Raw genomic sequence first — 21,112 nt, 5'->3', positions numbered from 1 at the left:
GCTCTATCATAACATAACAAATTGTATCTTGTTAAGAACTCTTAATCACCCTTATCATAACAGCCCATAAATATATCCGGACTGCGACATACCAAAAGCTAGAAGCCTGTTATTATAATTCCCGAGTCAAGATACGATACTTCCGAATTGACAATCTTGGACTTTAGAAAGTTATGGTGCTTGAGACCGATCTAGATAAGTTAGGACCGAATTGGGAAGGTCCTTTTAGAGTATGACAAGTGCTCGGTGAAAGGACGCATGAGCTCGAGACGTTGGAAGGGAGGTAGGTACCCTACGCCTAGAACGTTGGCAACCTAAAAAAGAACTTTTTATGAGTTCGGTATTGATGATGTCCTCAATAATGTTTGAAGTGATGATGTTATTGGAGAGGACAGATCAGGAGAGCACGTGTCCATCATCATACTCTTGAACTCTTCAAAACGTACCAACCCATCTCCATCGGAATCAACCCCACGAATGATCTTCTTATAGTCGGCGATCAAACACTTATCGTCCCCCAGAATTCTGAGTACCTTTTCCAACTCTTCTAGTGCGATGGACCCGTTCCCATCTACGTTAAAAATCATAGATGCATGTCTCGGATCCTCTTCAACCTTTTCCAAATAAACCCTATTTGTTTTCAAATCAATAAACATGTTTAAATCAATATCCAATAGCCGTCCAAATCAATCACCTTCGCCATCTTCCACAATTCTTCTTCCATCGCCGGGTTTCCCCTGTTCTGCATTTTCCAACCCAAATAAAAGCTAAAATAGAATTGGCTAAAAAAAGGCATATGAATGGAAAGCTAAATTAAACAAGAGGCAGCGGGACCCGACGGGTGGCTACGATTCCGACCACTAGCTGGAGACACAAGAAGCACGGTGGGAGGCCTCTAGATTCAAACCTTTGGCTCTCATACCAAGATAGAAGACAAGGAAAGTTTGGAAAATTGCATTAATTAATGTTATAATTACATCATATTTATAGATTGAACAGATATCAAACCTATTAAAACTCAAACTCTTAGACTCTATGTAAGACTCCATGTAGTCTATTTTAATCCATCTCAAACTCTATCCTAACATAACAAATTCTATCTTATTAAGAACTCCTAATCACCCTTAAAATAACAACCCATACATATATCCGGACTATAGTTTACCTAAAGCTAGTAACCTGGTGTTATAATGCCCGAATCAAGAGACGTTACTTCCGAGTTGACAATCTTGGAATTTAGAAAGTTATGGTGCTTGAGACCGATCTAGGTAAGATGGAACCGAATTGGGAAGGTCCTTGTAGAGTATGACAAGTGCTCGTTGAAAGGACGCACGAGCTCAAGATGTTGGAAGGGAGGTAGGTACCCCACGCCTAGAACGTTGGCAACCTAAGAAAATACTATTTATGAGTTCAGGTTTGATGATGTCCTCAATAATGTTTATAGTGATGATGTTATTGGAGAGGACGAACAAGGAGAGCGCGTGCCCATCATCATATTCTTGAACTCTTCAAAACTTACCAACCCATCTCCATCGGAATCAACCCCACGAATGATCTTCTTATAGTCTGCGATCAAACACTTATCGTCCCCTAGACTTCTGAATACCTCCTCCAACTTTTCTAATGATATGGACTCGTTCCCATCTACGTTAAATATAATAGACGCGTTTCTCGGATTCTCTACAACCTTTTCCGAATGCACCCTATTCGTGTTCAAGTCAATAAATTGTTTAAATCATTAAACCAATTGCCATCCAAATCTTCCACCTTCGCCATCTTCTACAACTCTTCTTCCGTCACCGGGTTTCCCAAGTTCTCCATTATTGAACCCAAGTAAAAGCTAAACTAGAATTGGCTATAAAAAAGAGATATGTGTGGAAATCTAAATTAAACAAGAAACAACAAGGACCCGGTGGGTGGCTACGATTTCGGCCACTCGCTCGAGACATATGAAGCACGGTGGGAGGCCTCTAGATTCAAAATTTACCAACCCATCTCCATTATCATACTATTGAACTCTTCAAAATTTACCAACCCATCTCCATTGGAATAAACCCAGGAATGATCTTCTTATAATCTCCGATCAAACACTTATCGTCCCCCAGACTTCTGAGTACCTCCTCCAACTCTTCTAGTGATATGGACCCATTCACATCTACATTAAATATCATAGACGCGTGTCTCAGATTCTCTACAACCTTTTCCGAATCAACGCTATTCGTGTTCAAGTCAATAAACTTGTCTAAATCATCAAACCCAATGTTGTCCAAATCAACCACCTTTGCCATGTTCTACAAATCTTCTTCTAGCGCCGGATTTCCCAAATTCTCCATTACCGAACCCAAGTAAAAGCTAAACTAGAATTGGTTATAAAAAAGAGATATGAATGGAAATCTAAATTAAACAAGAAACAGCGATGACCCGGCTGGTGGCTACGATTCCGGTCACCTGCTAGAGACATAGGAAGCACGGTGGGAGGCCTCTAGATTCAAACCTTTGGCTCTCATACCATGATAGAAGACAAGGAAAGCTTGAAAATTTGCATTCATGAGTGTTATAATGCCCGAATTATAATGCAGTCCACACATAAATCTGGATTCAAACCTTATCATAGCAGTCCATACATAAATCTGGACTATGGCTTACCAAAAGACAGTAGCCTGGAATTATAATGCCCGAGTGAAGAGACTCTACTTCCGAGTTGACAATCTTGGAATTTTGAAAGTTATGGTGCTTGAGACTGATTTATGTAAGTTGGGACCGAATTGGGAATGTCTTTATAGAGTATGACAAGTGCTCGGTGTTGGGACGCATGAGCTCGAGACGTTGGAAGGGAGGTAGGTACCCCGCGCCTAGAACGTTGGTAACCTAAGAAAGTACTATTTATGAGTTGGGATTGATGATGTCCTCAATAATGTTTGAAGTGATGATGTTATTGGAGAGGACGAACCAGGAGAGCGCGTGTCCATCATCATACTAATGAAATCCTCAAAATTTACCAACCCATCTCCATCGGAGTCAACACCACGAATGATCTTCTTATAGTCTGCAATCAAACACTTATCGTCCCCCAGATTTCTGACTACCTCCTCCAACTCTTCTAGTGCTATAGACCCGTTCCCATCTAAGTTAAATATCACAGATGCATGTCTCGGATCCTCTACAACCTTTTCCAAATGAACCCTATTCATTTTCAAGTCAATAAACATGTTTAAATCAATATCCCATAGCCGTCCAAATCAATCACCTTCACCATCTTCCTCAATTCTTCTTCCGTCGCCGGGTTTCCCCTGTTCTGCATTATCCAACCCAAGTAAAAGCTAAAATAGATTTGGCTAGAAAAAGGCATATGAATGGAAAGCTAAATTAAACAAGAGGCAGCGGGGACCCGACAGGTGGCTAAGATTCCGACCACCAGCTGGAGACACAGGAAGCACGGTGGGAGGCCTCTAGATTCAAACCTTTGGCTCTCATACCAAGATAGAAGACAAGGAAAGCTTGAAAAATTGCATTAATTAATGTTATAATTACATCATATTTATAGATTGAAATAGATATCAAACCTATTCAAACTCAAACTCTTAGACTCTATGTAGGACTCCATGTAAGATATCTTAATCCATCTCAAAATCTATCCTAACATAACAAATTCTATCTTATTAAGAACTCTTAATCACTCTTATCATAACAACCCATACGTATATCTGGACTGCGGCTTACCAAAAGCAAGTAGCCTGGTATTATATTGCCCGAATCAAGAGACGCAACTTCCGAGCTGAAAATCTTGGAATTTAGAAAATTATGGTGCTTGAGACCGATCTAGGTAAATTCGAACCGAATTGGGAAGGTCCTTATAGAATATGACAAGTGCTCGGTGAAAGGACGCACGAGCTCAAGATGTTGGAAGGGAGGTTGGTACCCCACGCCTAGAACGTTGGCAACCTAAGAAAATACTATTTATGAGTTCAGGTTTGATGATGTCCTCAATAATGTTTGTAGTGATGATGTTATTGGAGAGGACGAACAAGGAGAGCGCGTGCCCATCATCATATTCTTGAACTCTTCAAAACTTACCAACCCATCTCCATCGGAATCAACCCCACGAATGATCTTCTTATAGTCTGCGATCAAACACTTATCGTCCCCTAGACTTCTGAATACCTCCTCCAACTTTTCTAATGATATGGACTCGTTCCCATCTACGTTAAATATAATAGACGCGTTTCTCGGATTCTCTACAACCTTTTCCGAATGCACCCTATTCGTGTTCAAGTCAATAAATTGTTTAAATCAATAAATCAATTGCCATCCAAATCTTCCACCTTCGCCATCTTCTACAACTCTTCTTCCGTCACCGGGTTTCCCAAGTTCTCCATTATTGAACCCAAGTAAAAGCTAAACTAGAATTGGCTATAAAAAAGAGATATGTGTGGAAATCTAAATTAAACAAGAAACAACAAGGACCCGGTGGGTGGCTACGATTTCGGCCACTCGCTCGAGACATATGAAGCACGGTCGGAGGCCTCTAGATTCAAACCTTTGGCTCTCATACCATTATAGAAGACAAGGAAAGTTTGAAAATTTACATTAATGAGTGTTATAATTACATCATATTTATAGATTGAAACATATATCAAACCTATTAAAACTCAAACTCTTAGACTCTATGTAGGACTCTATGTAGTCCATCGTAATCCATCTCTAACTCTATCAAAACATGACAAATTCTATCTTATAAAGAACTGCTAATCACCCTAATCACAACAACCCATACATATATGCGGACTGCGACTTACCAAAAGCTAGTAGCCTGGTATTATAATCCCCGAGTCAAGAGACGCTACTTCCGAGTTGACAATCTTGGACTTTGGAAAGTTATGGTGCTTGAGACCGATCTAGGTAAATTGGGACCAACTTGGGAAGGTACTTATAGAGTATGACAAGTGCTCGGTGAAGGGATGCACGAGCTTGAGACGTTGGAAGGGAGGTAGGTACCCTGCGCCTAGATTGCTGGCAACCTAAGAAAGTATTATTTATGAGTTCGGGATTGATGATGTCCTCACTAATGTTTGAAATGATGATGTTATTGGAGAGGACGAACCCGGAGAACGGGTGTCCATCATCATATTATTGAACTTTTAAAAATTTACCAACCCATCTCCATCGGAATCAACCCCACGAATGATCTTCTTATAGTTTGCGATCAAACAATTATCGTCCCCCAGACTTCTGAGTACCTCCTCGAACTCTTCTAGTGATATGGACCCATTCGCATCTACGTTAAATATCCTAGGCGCTTTTATCAGATTCTCTACAATCTTTTCCGAATCAACGCTATTCGTGTTCAAGTCAATAATCTTGTTTAAATCAATAAACCCATTGCCGTCCAAATCAACCACCTTTGCCATGTTCTACAAATCTTCTTCCGTCACCGCGTTTTCCAAATTCTCCATTATCAAACCCAAATAAAAGATTAACTATAATTGGCTATAAAAAAGAGGTATGAATGGAAATCTAAATTAAACAAGAAACAGCGATGACCCGGCGTGTGGCTACTATTCCGGCCACCCGCTATAGACATTGGAAGCACGGTGGGAGTCCTCTAGATTCAAACCTTTGGCTCTCATACCATGATAGAAGACAAGGAAAGCTGGAAAATTTGCATTAATGAGTATTATAATTACATCATATTTATAGATTGAAACAGATATCAAATCTATTCAAACTCAAACTCTTAGACTCTATGTAGGACTCTATGTAGTTTTTCTTAATCCATCTCAAAATCTATGCTAACATAACAAATTCTATCTTATTAAGAACTCCTATTCACCTTTATCATAACAGCCCATACATATATCCAGACTGCGGCTTACCAAAAGCTAGTAGCTTGGTATTATAATGCCCGAGTCAAGAGACGCTACTTCCGAGTTGACAATCTTGGACTTTAGAAGTTATGGTGTTTCCGAACGATCTAGGTAAGTTGGGACCGAATTGGGAAGGTACTTATAAAGTATGACAAGTGCTCGGTGAAAGGACGCACGAGCTCGAGACGTTGGAAGGGAGGTAGGTACCCCACGCCTAGAACGTTGGCAACCTAAGAAAATACTATTTATGTGTTCAGGTTTGATGATGTCCTCAATAATGTTTATAGTGATGATGTTATTGGAGAGGACGAACAAGGAGAGCGCGTGCCCATCATAATATTCTTGAACTCTTCAAAACTTACCAACCCATCTCCATCGGAATCAACCCCACGAATGATCTTCTTATATTCTGCGATCAAACACTTATCGTCCCCCAGATTTCTGAGTACCTCTCCAACTCTTCTAGTGATATGGACCCGTTCCCATTTACATTAAATATCGTAGACACGTTTCTCGGATCCTCTACAACATTTTCCGAATGAACCCTATTCGTGTTCAAGTCAATAAACTTTTTTAAATCAATAAACCAATTGCCGTCCAAATCAACCACTTTCGCCATCTTCTGCAACGCTTCTTTCGTCGTCGGGTTTTCGAAATTCTCCATTATCGAACCCAAGTAAATGCTAAACTACATATGGCCATAAAAAAGAGATATGAATGGAAATCTAAATTAAACAAGAAACAGCAAGGACCCGGCGGGTGGCTACGATTCCGGCCACCCGCTAGAGACATAAGAAGCACGGAGGGAGGCTTTTAAATTCAAACCTTTGGCTCTCATACCATGATAGAAGACAAGGAAAGTTTGAAAAGATGCATTAATGAGTGTTATAATTACATCATATTTATAGATTGAAACAAATATTAAACCTATTCAAACACAAACTCTTAAACTCTATGAGGACACTATGTTGTCCATTTTAATCCATTTCTAACTCTATCTAAACATAACAAATTCTATCTTATAAAGAAGAGCTAATCACCCTAATCACAACAGCCCATACTTATATCCAGACTGTGACTTACCAAAAGCTAGTAGTACGGTATTATAATGCCCGAGTCATGATATGCTACTTCCGATTTGAAAATATTGGACTTAAGAAAGTTATGGTGCTTGAGACCGATATAGGTAAGTTGTGACCGAATTGGGAAGGGACTTATAGAGTATGACAAGTGCTCAATGAAAGGACGCACGCGTTTGAGACGTTGGAAGGAAGGTAGGTACCCAGCGCCTAGAACGTTTCCAATTGCCGTCCAAATCAACTACCTTCGCCATCTTTGACAACTCTTCTTCCGTCGCCGGGTTTCCCAAGTTCACCATTATCGAACCCAAGTAAAAGCTAAACTAGAATTGGCTATAAAAAAGAGATATGAATGGAAATCTAAGTTAAACAAGAAATAGCGAGGACCCGTCGGATGGTAATGATTCCGGCCACCAGCTAGAGACATAGGAAGCACGGTAGGAAGCCGCTCGATTCAAACCTTTGGCTCTCATAACATGATAGAAGACAAGGATAGTTTGAAAATTTGCATTAATGAGTGTAGGATTCTATGTAGTCTTTTTTAATCCATTTCAAACTCTATCATAACATAACAAATTCTATCTTATTAAGAACTGATAATCACCCTTACCATAACAACCCATACATATATCCGGACTGCGGCTTAACAAAAGCTAGTAGCCTGGTATTGTAATGCCCGAGTCAAGATACGCTACTTCCGAGTTGACAATCTTGGACTTTAGAAAGTTATGGTGCTTGAGACCGATCTAGGTAAGTTGGGAAGGTCCTTATAGAGTATGACAAGTGCTCAGTGAAAAGACGCACGAGCTCGGGACGTTGGAAGGGAGGTTGGGGCCCCGCGCCTAGAACGTTGGCAACTAAACAAAAGTACTATTTATGAGTTCGGGATTGATGATGTCCTCAATTATATTTGAAGTGATGACGTTATTTGAGAGGACGAACCTGGAGAGCGCGCGTCCATCATCATACTCTTGAACTCCTCTACACATACCCACCCAATCAACCCAATTTGTGTTCAAGTCAATAAACATGTTTAAATCAATAACCCATAGCAGTCCAAATCAATCACCTTCGCCATATTCTACAATTCTTCTTCCGTCGCCGGGTTTCCCATGTTCTGCATTATCCAACCCAAATAAAAGCTAAAATAGAATTTGCTAAAAAAAAGCATATGAATGGAGAGCTAAATTAAACAAGAGGCTGCGGGGTCCCGACGAGTGGCTACGATTCCGACCACCAACTGGAGTCATAGGAAGCATGGTGGGAGGCCTCTAGATTCTAACCTTTGACTCTCATACCATGATAGAAGACAGGGAAAGTTTGAAAAATTGCATTAATTAATGTTATAATTACATCATATTTATAGATTGAAACAGATATCAAACTTATTCAAACTCAAATTCATAGACTCTTTGTAGGAATTTATGTAGTCTATCTTAATCCATCTCAAAATCTATCCTAACATAACAAATTCTATCTTATTAAGAACTCCTAATCACCCTTTTCATAACAGTCCATACATATATCCGGACTACAATTTACCAAAAGCTAATAGTGTGGTATTATAATGCCTGAGTCAAGATACGCTACTTCCGACTTTACAATCTTGGACTTTAGAAAGTTATGGTGTTTGAGACCGATTTAGGTAAGTTGGAACCGAATTGGGAAGGTCCTTATTAAGTATGACAAGTGCTCGGAGAAGGGACGCACGAGGTTGGGACGTTGGAAGGGAGGTAGGTACCCCGCGCCTAAAACGTTGGCAACCTAAGAAAATACTATTTATGTGTTCTGGATTGATGATGTCCTCAATAATGTTTGAAGTGATGATGTTATTGGAGAGGTCAAACCAGGGGAGCGCGTGTCCTTCATCACACTCTGTAATTTTTCAAAATTTACAAACCCATCTCCATCGGAATCAACCCCACGAATGATATTCTTATAGTTTGTGATCAAACACTTATTGTCCCCTAGACTTCTGAGTACCTACTCCAACTCTTCTAGTGATATGGACCCGTTCAGATTTACGTTAAATATCATAGGCGTGTGTCTCGGATCCTCTACATCCTTTTCCGAATGAACCCAATTTGTGTTAAAGTCAATAAACATGTTTAAATCAATAACCCATAGCAGTCCAAATCAATCACCTTCGCCATATTCTACAATTCTTCTTCCGTCGCCGAGTTTCGCATGTTCTGCAATATCCAACCCAAATAAAAGCTAAAATAGAATTGGCTAAAAAAGCATATGAATGGAAAGCTAAATTAAACAAGAGGCTGCAGGGTCCCGACGAGTGGCTACGATTCCGACCACCAACTGGAGACATAGGAAGCACGGTGGGAGGCCTCTAGATTCAAACCTTTGGCTCTCATACCATGATAGAAGACAAGGAAAGTTTGAAAAACTGCATTAACTAATGTTATAATTACATCATATTTATAGATTGAAACAGATATCAAACTTATTCAAACTCAAACTCTTAGACTCTATGTAGGAATCGAAGTAGTGTATCTTAATCCATGTCAAACTCTACCCTAACATAAGAAATTCTATCTTATTAAGAACTGCTAATCACCCTTATCATAACAGCCCATACATATATCCGGACTGCGGCTTACCAAAAGCTAATAGTGTGGTATTATAATGCTAGAGTCAAAATACGCTACTTTCGATTTGACAATCTTGGACTTTAGAAAATTATGGTGCTTGAGACCGATCTAGGTAATTGGAACCGAATTGAGAAGGTCCTTATAAAGTATGACAAGTGCTCGGAGAAGGGACGCACGAGTTTGAGACGTTGGAAGGGAGGTAGTTACCCCGCTCCTAAAACGTTGGCAACATAAGATAGTATTATTTATGAGTACGTCCTCCAACTCTTATCTTATAGTATGCGATCAAACACTTATCTTCCCCCAGACTTCTGAGTACGTCCTCCAACTCTTCTAGTGATATGGACCCATTTCCATCTACGTAAACTATCATAGACGCGTGTCTCGGATCCTCTACAACTTTTTCCGAATGAACCTTATTCGTGTACAACTCAATTAACATGTTTTAATCAATAACCCAATGCCGTACAAATCAATCACCTTCGCCATCTTCTACAATTCTTCTTCGTCGTCGGGTTTCTCATGTTCTGCATTATCCAACCCAAGTAAAAGCTAAAATAGAATTGGTTAAAAAAAAGGCATATGAATGGAAAGTTAAATTAAACAAGAGGCAGCGAGGACCCGACGGTTGACTACGGTTCCGACCACCAGCTGGAGACACAGGAAGCACGGTTGGAGGCCTTTAGATTCAAACCTTTGGCTCTCATACCATGATAGCAGAGAAGGAAAGCTTGAAAGATTGCATTAATTAATCTTATAATTACGTCATATTTATAGATTGAAACAGATATCAAATCTATTCAAACTCAAACTCTTAAACTCTATGTAGGACTCTATGTAGTCTTTCTTAATCCATCTCAAACTCTATCCTAACATAACAAATTCTATCTTATTAAGAAGTCCTATTCACCTTTATCATAACAGCCCCTACATATATCCGGACTGCGGTTTACCAAAAGCTAGTAGCCTGGTATTATAATGCCCGAGTCAAGAGACGCTCTTTCCGAGTTGACAATCTTGGACTTTAGAAAGTTATGGTGCTTGAGACCGACATAGGTAAATTGGGACCAACTTGGGAAGGTACTTATAGAGTATGACAAGTGCTCGGTGAAGGGACGCATGATCTCGAGACGTTGGAAGGGAGGAAGGTACCCCGCGCCTAGATTGTTGGCAACTTAAGAAAGTATTATTTATGAGTTCGGGATTGATGATGTCCTCAATAATGTTTGAAGTGATGATGTTATTGGAGAGGACGAACCCGGAGAGCGCGTGTCCATCATCATATTATTGAACTTTTAAAAATTACCAACCCATCTCCATCGGAATCAACCCCACGAATGATCTTCTTATAGTTTGCGATCAAACAATTATCGTCCCCCAGACTTCTGAGTACCTCCTCCAACTCTTCTAGTGATATGGACCCATTCGCATCTACGTTAAATATCATAGACGCGTTTCTCAGATTCTCTACATTTTTTTCCGAATCAACACTATTCGTGTTCAAGTCAATAATCTTGTTTAAATCAATAAACCCATTGCCGTCAAAATCAACCACCTTCGCCATGTTCTACAAATCTTCTTCCGTCACCGCGTTTCCCAAATTCTCCATTATCGAACCCAAATAAAAGATTAACTATAATTGGCTATAAAAAAGAGATATGAATGGAAATCTAAATTAAACAAGAAACAGCGATGACCCGGCGTGTGGCTACGATTCCGGCCACCTGCTAGAGACATTGGAAGCACGGTGGGAGTCCTCTAGATTCAAACCTTTGGCTCTCATACCATGATACAAGACAAGGAAAGCTAGAAAATTTGCCTTAATGAGTATTATAATTACATCATATTTATAGATTTAAACAGATATCAAATCTATTCAAACTCAAACTCTTAGACTCTATGTAGGAATCTATGTAGTTTTTCTTAATCCATCTCAAACTCTATGCTAACATAACAAATTCTATCTTATTAAGAACTCTTATTAACCCTTATCATAACAGCCCCTACATATATCCAAACTGCGGCTTACCAAAAGCTAGTAGCCTGGTATTATAATGCCCGAGTCAAGAGACGCTACTTCCGAATTGACAATTTTGGACTTTAGAAAGTTATGGTATTTCAGAACGATCTAGGTAAGTTGGGACCGAATTGGGAAGGTACTTATAAAGTATGACAAGTGCTCGGTGAAAGGACGCACGAGCTCGGGACGTTGGAAGGGAGGTAGGTACCCCGTGCCTAAAACGTTGGCAACCTAAGAAAATATTATTTATGAGTTCGGGATTGATGATGTCCTCAATAATGTTTGAAGTGATGACGTTATTGGAGAGGTCGAAACTAGAGAGCACGTGTCCATCATCATACTCTTGAACTCTTCAAAACTTACCAACCCATCTCCATCGGAATCAACCCCTCGAATGATCTTCTTATAGTCTGCGATCAAACACTTATCGTCCCCCAGACTTCTGAGTACATCTCCAACTCTTCTAGTGATATGGACCCGTTTCCATCTACATTAAATATCATTGACGCGTTTCTCAGATCCTCTACAACATTTTCCGAATGAACCCTATTCGTGCTCAAGTCAATAAACTTTTTTAAATCAATAAACCAATTGTCATCCAAATCAACCACTTTCGCCATCTTCTGCAACGCTCCTTCCGTCATCGGGTTTTCGAAGTTCTCCATTATCGAACCCAGGCAAATGCTAAACTACATATGGCCATAAAAAAGAGATATGAATGGAAATCTAAATTAAACAAGAAACAGCGAGGACCCGATGCGTGGCTACGATTCCGGCCACCCGCTAGAGACATAGGAAGCACGGAGGGAGGCCTCTAAATTCAAACCATTGGCTCTTATACCATGATAGAAGACAAGGAAAGTTTGAAAAGATGCATTAATGAGTGTTATAATTACAACATATTTATAGATTGAAACAGATATTAAACCTATTCAAACACAAACTCTTAAACTCTATGAGGACACTATGTTGTCCATTTAAATCCATCTCTAACTCTATCAAAACATAACGAATTCTATCTTATAAAGAACTGCTAATCACCCTAATCACAACAGCCCATACATATATGCGGACTGCGACTTACCAAAAGCTAGTAGCCTGGTATTATAATGCCCGAGTCAAGAGACGCTACTTCCGAGTTGACAATCTTGGACTTTGGAAAGTTATGGTGTTTGAAACCGATCTAGGTAAATTGGGACCAACTTGGGAAGGTACTTATAGAGTATGACAAGTGCTCGGTGAAGGGACGCACGAGCTTGAGACGTTGGAAGGGAGGTAGGTACCCCACGCCTAGAATGTTGGCAACCTAAGAAAGTATTATTTATGAGTTCAGGATTGATGATGTCCTCAATAATGTTTGAAGTGATGATGTTATTGGAGAGGACGAACCCGGAGAGCGCGTGTCCATCATCATATTATTGAACTTTTAAAAATTTACCAACCATCTCCATCGGAATCAACCCCATGAATGATCTTCTTATAGTTTGTGATCAAACAATTATCGTCCCCCAGACTTCTGAGTACCTCCTCCAACTCTTCTAGTGATATGGACCCATTCGCGTCTACGTTAAATATCATAGGCGCGTTTCTCAGATTCTCTACAATCTTTTCCGAATCAACGCTATTCATGTTCAAGTCAATAATCTTGTTTAAATCAATAAACCCATTGCCGTCCAAATCAACCACCTTCGCCATGTTCTACAAATCTTCTTCCGTCACCGCGTTTCCCAAATTCTCCATTATCCAACCCAAATAAAAGATTAACTATAATTGGCTATAATAAAGAGATATGAATGGAAATCTAAATTAAACAAGAAACAACGATGACCCGGCATGTGGCTACTATTCCGGCCACCCACTATAGACATTAGAAGCACGGTGGGAGTCCTCTAGCTTCAAACCTTTGTCTCTCATACCATCAGAATCAACCCCACGAATGATTTTTTATAGTCTCCGATCAAACACTTATCGTCCCCCAGACTTCTGAGTACGTCCTCCAACTCTTCTAATGATATAGACCCGTTCCCATCTACGTTAACTATCTTAGACGCGTGTCTCGGATCCTTACAACTTTTTCCGAATGAACCCTATTCGTGTACAACTCAATAAACATGTTTAAATCAATAACCCATTGCCGTCCAAATCAATCACATTCGCCATCTTCTACAATTCTTCTTTGTCGCCAGGTTTCCCATGTTCAGCATTATCCAACCCAAGTAAAAGCTAAAATAGAATTGGCTAAAAAAAAGGCATATGAATGGAAAGTTAAATTAAACAAGAGGCAGCGGGGACCCGACGGTTAGCTATGGTTCCGACCACCAGCTGGAGACACAGGAAGCACGGTGGGAGGCTTTTAGATTCAAACCTTTGGCTCTCATACCATGATAGAAGAGAAGGAAAGTTTGTCAGATTGCATTAATTAATCTTATAATTACATCATATTTAAAGATTGAAACAGATATCAAATCTATTCAAACTCAAACTCTTAGACTCTATGTAGGACTCTATGTAGTCTTTCTTATTCCATCTCAAACTCTATCCTAACATAACAAATTGTATCTTATAAAGAACTCCTAATCACCTTTATCATAACAGCCCCTACTTATATCCGGACTACGGTTTACCAAAAGCTAGTAGCCTGGTATTATAATGCCCGAGTCAAGAGACGCTACTTCCGAGTTGACCATCTTAGACTATAGAAAGTTATGGGGCTTGAGACCGATCTAGGTAAATTGGGACCAAATGGGAAGGTACTTATAGAGTATTACAAGTGATCGGTGAAGGGACGCACGAGCTCGAGACGTTGGAAGGCAGGTAGGTACCCCACGCCTAGAATGTTGGCAACCTAAGAAAGTATTATTTATGAGTTCGAGATTGATGATGTCCTCAATAATGTTTGAAATGATGATGTTATTGGAGAGGACGAACCCGGAGAGCGCGTGTCCATCATCATATTATTGAACTTTTAAAAATTACCAACCCATCTCCATCGGAATCAACCCCACGAATGATCTTCTTATAGTTTGCGATCAAACAATTATCGTCCCCCAGACTTCTGAGTACCTCCTCCAATTCTTCTAGTGATATGGACCCATTCGCATCTACGTTAAATATCATAGACGCGTTTCTCAGATTCTCTACAATCTTTTCCGAATCAATGCTATTCGTGTTCAAGTCAATAATCTTGTTTAAATCAATAAACCCATTGCCGTCCAAATCAACCACCTTCGCCATGTTCTACAAATCTTCTTCCGTCACCGCGTTTCCCAAATTCTCCATTATCGAACCCAAATAAAAGATTAACTATAATTGGCTATAAAAAAGAGATATGAATGGAAATCTAAATTAAACAAGAAACAGCGACGACCTGGCGTGTGGCTACTATTCCGGCCACCCGCTATAGACATTGGAAGCACGGTGGGAGTCCTCTAGATTCAAACCTTTGGCTCTCATACCATGATAGAAGACAAGGAAAGCTGGAAAATTTGCATTAATGAGTAATGTAATTATATCATATTTATAGATTGAAACAGATATCAAATCTATTCAAACTCAAACTCTTAGACTCTATGTAGGAATCTATGTAGTTTTTCTTAATCCATCTCAAACTCTATGCTAACATAAAAAACTCTATCTTATTAAGAACTCCTATTCACCCTTATCATAACAGCCCATACATATATCCAGACTGCGGCTTACCAAAAGCTAGTAGCCTGGTATTATAATGCCCGAGTCAGGAGACGCTACTTCCGAGTTGACAATCTTGGACTTTAGAAAGTTGTGGTGTTTCAGAATGATCTAGGTAAGTTGGGACTGAATTGGGAAGGTACTTATAAAGTATGACAATTGCTCGGTGAAAGGACGCACGAGCTCGAGACGTTGGAAGGGAGGTAGGAACCCTGTGCCTAGAACGTTAGCAACCTAAGAAAATATTATTTATGAGTTCGGGATTGATGATGTCCTCAATAATGTATGAAGTGATGACGTTATTGGAGAGGACGAAACTGGAGAGCACGTGTCCATCATCATACTCTTGAACTCTTCAAAACTTACCAACCCATCTCCATCGGAATCAACCCCACGAATGATCTTTTTTAGTCTGCGATCAAACACTTATCGTCCCACAGACTTCTGAGTACCTCTCCAATTCTTCTAGGGATATGGACCCATTCCCATCAACATTAAATATCATAGACGCGTGTCTCCGATCCTCTACAACAATTTCCGAATGAACCCTATTCGTATTTAAGTAAATAAACTTTTTTAAATCAATAAACCAATTGCCGTCCAAATCAACTACTTTCGCCATCTTCTGCAACGCTTCTTCCGTCGTCGGGTTTTCGAAGTTCTCCATTATCGAACCCAAGTAAATGCTAAACTACATATGGCCATTAAAAAGAGATATGAATGGAAATCTAAATTAAACCAGAAACAGCGAGGACCCGGCGGGTGGCTACGATTCCGGCCACCCGCTAGAGACATAGGAAGCACGGAGGGAGGCCTCTTAATTCAAACCTTTGGCTCTCATACCATGACATAAGACAAGGAAAGTTTGAAAAATTGCATTAATGAGTGTTATAATTGCATCATATTTATAGATTGAAACAGATATTAAACCTATTCAAACACAAACTCTTAAACTCTATGAGGACACTATGTAGTCCATTTTAATCCATCTCTAACTCTATCAAAACATAACAAATTCTATCTTATAAAGAACTGCTAATCACCTTTATCACAACAGCCCATAAATATATCCGGACTGCGATTTACCAAAAGCTAGTAGTACGGTACTATAATGCCTGAGTCATGATACATTACTTCCGATTTGAAAATCTTGGACTTTAGAAAGTTATGGTGCTTGAGACCGATCTAGGTAAGTTGCGACCGAATTGGAAAGGTCCTTATAGAGTATGACAAGCGCTTGGTGAAGGGACGCACGAGCTTGAGACTTTGGATGGGAGGAAGGTACCCCATGCCTAGAACGTTGGCAACTTAAGAAAGTACTATTTATGAGTTTGGGATTGATGATGTCCTCAATAATGTTTGAAGTGGTGATGTTATTGGAGAGGACAAACCAGGAGTGCGCGTGTCCATCATCATACTCTTGAACTTTTCAAAACTTACCAACCCATCTCCATCGGAATCAACCCAACGAATGATCTTCTTATAGTTTTCGATCAAACACTTATCGTCCCCCAGACTTCTTAGTACCTGCGCCAACTCTTCTAGTGATATGGACCCATTCGCGTCTACGTTAAATATCATAGACGCGTGTCTCAGATTCTCTTCAACCTTTTCCAAATCAACGCTATTCATGTTCAAGTCAATAAACATGTTTAAATCTATTACCCATTATAATAGTGTGGTATTATAATGCCTGAGTCAAGATACGATACTTCCGATTTCACAATCTTGGACTTTAGAAAGTTATGGTGCTTGAGACCGATCTAGGTAAGTTGAGACCGAATTGGGATGGTCCTTATAAACTATGACAAGTGCTCGGTGAAGGGACGCACGAGTTCGAGACGTTGGAAGGGTGGTAGGTACCCCGTGCCTAGAACGTTGGCAACCTAAGAAAGTACTATTTATGAGTTCAGGATTGATGATGTCCTCAATAATGTTTGAAGTGATGATGTTATTGGAGAGGACGATCGGGAGAGCGCGTGTCCATCATCATACTCTTGAACTTTACAAAACTTACCAACCCATCTCCATCGGAATCAACCCCACGAATGATCTTCCTATAGTCTGCGATTAAACATTTCTCGTCCTCCACACTTCTGAGTACCTCCTCCAACTCTTCTAGTGATATGGACCCGTTCCCATCTACGTTTAATATCATAGATGTGTGCTCGGATCCTCTACAAACTTTTCCGAATCAACGCTATTCGTGATCAAGTCGATAAACTTGTTTAAAACAATAAACCAATTTCCGTACAAATCAACCACCTTCGCCATCTTCTACAACTCTTTTTTCGTCGCCGGGTTTCTCAAGTTCTCCTTTTTCGAACCCAAGTAAAAGCTAAATTAGAATTGACTATAAAAAATAGATATGAATGGAAATCTAAATTAAACAAGAAACAGCGAGGACCCGGCGGGTGGCTACGATTCCGTCCACATGCTAGAGACATAGGAAGCATAGTGGGAGGCCTCTAAATTCAAACCTTTGGCACTCATACCTTGATAGAAGAGAAGGAAAGTTTGAAAAATTGCATTAATGAGTGTTATAATTATATCATATTTATAGATTAAAACAGATATCAAACCTATTCAAACTCAAACTCTTACACTCTATGTAGTCTATCTTTATCCATCTCAAACTCTATCCTAACATAACAAATTGTATCTTATTAAGAATTCCTAATCACCCTTATCATAACAGCCCATAAATATATCCGGACTGCGGCTTACCAAAAGCCAGTAGCCTAGTATTATAATGCCCGAGTCAAGAGACGCTACTTCCGAGTTGACAATCTTGGACTTTAGAAAGTTGTGGTGTTTGAGACTGATCTAGGTAAGTTGGGACCGAATTGGGAAGGTACTTATAAAGTATGACAAATGCTCGGGGAAAGGACACACGAGCTCGAGACATTGGAAGGGAGGTCGGTACCCCGTGCCGAGAACGTTGGCAACCTAAGAAAGTATTACCAACCCATCTCCATCGGAATCAACCCCACGAATGATCTTCTTATAATCGGCGATCAAACACTTGTCGTCCCCTAGACTTCTGAGTACCTCCTCCAACTCTTCTAGTGATATGGACCCGTTCCCATCTACGTTTAATATCATAGATGTGTGCTCGGATCCTCTACAAACTTTTCCGAATCAACGCTATTCGTGATCAAGTCGATAAACTTGTTTAAAACAATAAACCAATTGCTGTACAAATCAACCACCTTCGCCATCTTCTACAACTCTTTTTTCGTTGCCGGGTTTCTCAAGTTCTCCTTTATCGAACCCAAGTAAAAGCTAAACTAGAATTGACTATAAAAAAGAGATATGAATGGAAATCTAAATTAAACAAGAAACAGCGAGGACCCGGCGGTTGGCTACATTTCCGTCCACCCGCTAGAGACATAGGAAGCACGGTGGGAGGCCTCAAGATTCAAACCTTTGGCACTCATACCTTGATAGAAGAGAAGGAAAGTTTGAAAAATTGCATTAATGAGTGTTATATTTATATCATATTTATAGATTAAAACAGATATCAAACCTATTCAAACTCAAACTCTTACACTCTATGTAGTCTATCTTAATCCATCTCAAAGTCTATCATAACATAACAAATTATATCTTATTAAGAACTCTTAATCACCCTTATCATAACAGCCCATACATATATCCGGGCTGTGGCTTACCAAAAGCTAGTAGCCTGGTATTATAAAGCCCGAGTCAAGAGACGCTACTTCCGAGTTGACAATCTTGGACTTTAGAAAGTTATGGTGCTTGAGACCGATCTAGGTAAGTTTGGACCGAATTGGGAAGGTCATTATAGAGTATGACAAGTGCTCAGTGAAGGGACGCACAAGCTCGAGACATTGGAAGGGAGGTAGGTACCTCGCGCCTAGAACGTTGGCAACCTAAGAAAGTATTATTTATGAGTTCGGGATTGATGATGTCCTCAATAATGTTTGAAGTGATGATGTTATTAGATAGGACGAACCAGAAGAGCGTGTGTCCATCATCATACTCTTGAACTCTTCAAAACTTACCAACCCATCTCCATCGGAATCAACCGCACGAATGATCTTCTTATAGTCTGTGATCAAACACTTATCGTCCCCCAGACTTCTGAGTACCTCATCCAACTCTTCTAGTGATATGGACCCATTCGCATCTACGTTAAATATCATAGACGCGTGTCTCAGATGCTCTACAACTTTTTCCGAATAAACGTTGTTCGTGTTTAAGTCAATAAACTTGTTTAAATCAATAAACCCATTGTCGTCCAAATCAACCACCTTCACCATCTTCTATAACTCTTCTTCCATCGCCGGGTTTCCCAAGTTCTCCATTATCGAACCCAAGTAAAAGCTAAAGTAGAATTGGCTATAAAAAAGAGATAGGAATGGAAATCTAAATTAAACAATAGACAGCGGGGACCCAATGGGTGGCTATGATTCTGGCCTCCCTCCAGAGACATTGGAAGCATGGTGTGAGGCCTCTAGATTCAGACTTTTGGCTCTAATACTATGATAGAAGACAAGGAAAGTTAGAAAGATTGCATTAATTAGTGTTATAATTACATCATATTTATAGACTAAAATAGAGATTAAACCTATTCAAAATGAAAATCTTAGACTCTTTCTAGGACTCTATGTAGAGGCCAATGTGCTTTCAAAGTTGGCCAGTGCAGGCGACGTTACGAGAAGGGCATGTGTTACACGGGATCCACGATGGTTTTTGTGGAGGACACCGGGGGGGCTGGGCGCTCGCCCAAAAAGCATTAAGGCAAGGATATTATTGGCCTATGATAAAGGCGGATGCACTTGAGCTCGTCCGAAAGTGTGATAACTGCCAAAGGCACACCAACCTATTTCACCAGCCCACCGCTGACCTCAAGTACTTATCCATTATTATCCAGAAGGAAGGTAGGTACCCCGTGCCTGGAACGTTGACAATATTATTGGAGAGGACGAGCTAGGAGAGAACGAGCCCATTATCATACTCTTGAAGTCTTCAAAACTTACCAACCCATCTCCATCGGAATGAACCCCACGAATGGTCTTCTTACAGTCTACAATCGAACACTTATCGTCCCCTAGACTTTTGAACACCGCCTACAACTCTTCTGGTGATATGCACCCGTTCCCATCTGCATCAAATATCATAAACGCGTGTCTCAGATCCTTTACAACCTTTTCTGAATCATCCTCGCTCATGTTCAAGTCAATAAACTTGTTTAAATCAATAAACCCATTGTCGTCCAAATCAACCACCTTCACCATCTTCTACAACTCTTCTTCTGTCGCTGGGTTTCCCAAGTTCTCCATTATTGAACCCAATAGAGAAAGACCGACTTGATGACACTGAAAACATCGATGACAACACGTTCCGCGACCTCCAAATGGTGATTGCTCCAATCACGAACTGTCCAAATCGATTAGATCCAATGGCTCCTATGTGGGTGATCACTCAAATTTTGAGTTTGAAATCGGTTGAGTGGGTTTCTGACATCCGTGGAATTTACAGTCCACATGACGTTCGTGCATACCTGAGACACAATCTTGCTCTAAGGTTGAGTCATTTGGGTTGTTCAAATTTGACCCATAGGTCAGATTTCAGCCAAACTAGAGATTGGGCCAAATTCGCCTAAACTTGTTGTGAACTCCCATCCTGAGTTGAGCACCTTAGGCACGAGAGTGGGAAGCAATTGATGAAGGGTAATTTGGCCTAACCCGTTAGTATGCGAACACGTGGAGTAACCTGATGATTAGATGACAACTCAACATTTCCGAACACCTCAATAGGCCAGGTTAGCTCGAGCATCTCGGATACCTCGGCTAAGACCAAGGTCCGAGCAGCTTGTGGTGTCCCAAC

The 21,112-nt window shown here is 40.2% G+C and overlaps 6 protein-coding genes across 6 annotated transcripts; all 6 read right to left on the bottom strand.

The window, feature by feature from the left end:
* Nucleotides 1-329: 329 nt before the first annotated feature.
* On the bottom strand, nt 330-2,288 carry LOC148791335 (calmodulin-like). The gene is made up of 3 exons (XM_088888153.1): nt 2,032-2,288; nt 1,524-1,703; nt 330-630 (listed from the first exon to the last, which is right to left on the bottom strand). The coding sequence occupies exons 1-3, from the start codon at nt 2,286-2,288 to the stop codon at nt 330-332; spliced, it is 738 nt and encodes a 245-aa protein (XP_088744279.1).
* A 591-nt stretch (nt 2,289-2,879) lies between these two features.
* Nucleotides 2,880-5,408, bottom strand: LOC104607613 (calmodulin-like). The gene is made up of 3 exons (XM_088888152.1): nt 5,155-5,408; nt 4,079-4,258; nt 2,880-3,183 (listed from the first exon to the last, which is right to left on the bottom strand). The coding sequence occupies exons 1-3, from the start codon at nt 5,406-5,408 to the stop codon at nt 2,880-2,882; spliced, it is 738 nt and encodes a 245-aa protein (XP_088744278.1).
* Nucleotides 5,409-6,279: 871 nt separating this feature from the next.
* LOC148791334 (putative calcium-binding protein CML25) lies at nt 6,280-7,242 on the bottom strand. Its single transcript, XM_088888151.1, has 2 exons — nt 7,147-7,242; nt 6,280-6,552 (listed from the first exon to the last, which is right to left on the bottom strand). Exons 1-2 carry the CDS (start codon nt 7,240-7,242, stop codon nt 6,280-6,282), a joined length of 369 nt encoding a protein of 122 aa, XP_088744277.1.
* A 4,743-nt stretch (nt 7,243-11,985) lies between these two features.
* LOC104607612 (putative calcium-binding protein CML25) lies at nt 11,986-13,264 on the bottom strand. The gene is made up of 2 exons (XM_088888150.1): nt 13,094-13,264; nt 11,986-12,258 (listed from the first exon to the last, which is right to left on the bottom strand). Exons 1-2 carry the CDS (start codon nt 13,262-13,264, stop codon nt 11,986-11,988), a joined length of 444 nt encoding a protein of 147 aa, XP_088744276.1.
* Nucleotides 13,265-13,479: 215 nt separating this feature from the next.
* LOC148791333 (putative calcium-binding protein CML25) lies at nt 13,480-14,803 on the bottom strand. The gene is made up of 2 exons (XM_088888149.1): nt 14,546-14,803; nt 13,480-13,656 (listed from the first exon to the last, which is right to left on the bottom strand). Exons 1-2 carry the CDS (start codon nt 14,801-14,803, stop codon nt 13,480-13,482), a joined length of 435 nt encoding a protein of 144 aa, XP_088744275.1.
* Nucleotides 14,804-15,674: 871 nt separating this feature from the next.
* On the bottom strand, nt 15,675-19,542 carry LOC148791332 (calmodulin-like). The gene is made up of 2 exons (XM_088888148.1): nt 19,285-19,542; nt 15,675-15,947 (listed from the first exon to the last, which is right to left on the bottom strand). The coding sequence occupies exons 1-2, from the start codon at nt 19,540-19,542 to the stop codon at nt 15,675-15,677; spliced, it is 531 nt and encodes a 176-aa protein (XP_088744274.1).
* Between the last annotated feature and the right edge of the window lie 1,570 nt (nt 19,543-21,112).

This window comes from Nelumbo nucifera, chromosome 5, assembly GCF_055504915.1.
Source record: "Nelumbo nucifera cultivar China Antique chromosome 5, China Antique-T2T, whole genome shotgun sequence".
NCBI lineage: Eukaryota > Viridiplantae > Streptophyta > Magnoliopsida > Proteales > Nelumbonaceae > Nelumbo > Nelumbo nucifera.
The sequence above is the reverse complement of the archived record's forward strand: the minus strand, read 5'-3'. Positions and strand labels throughout refer to the sequence as shown.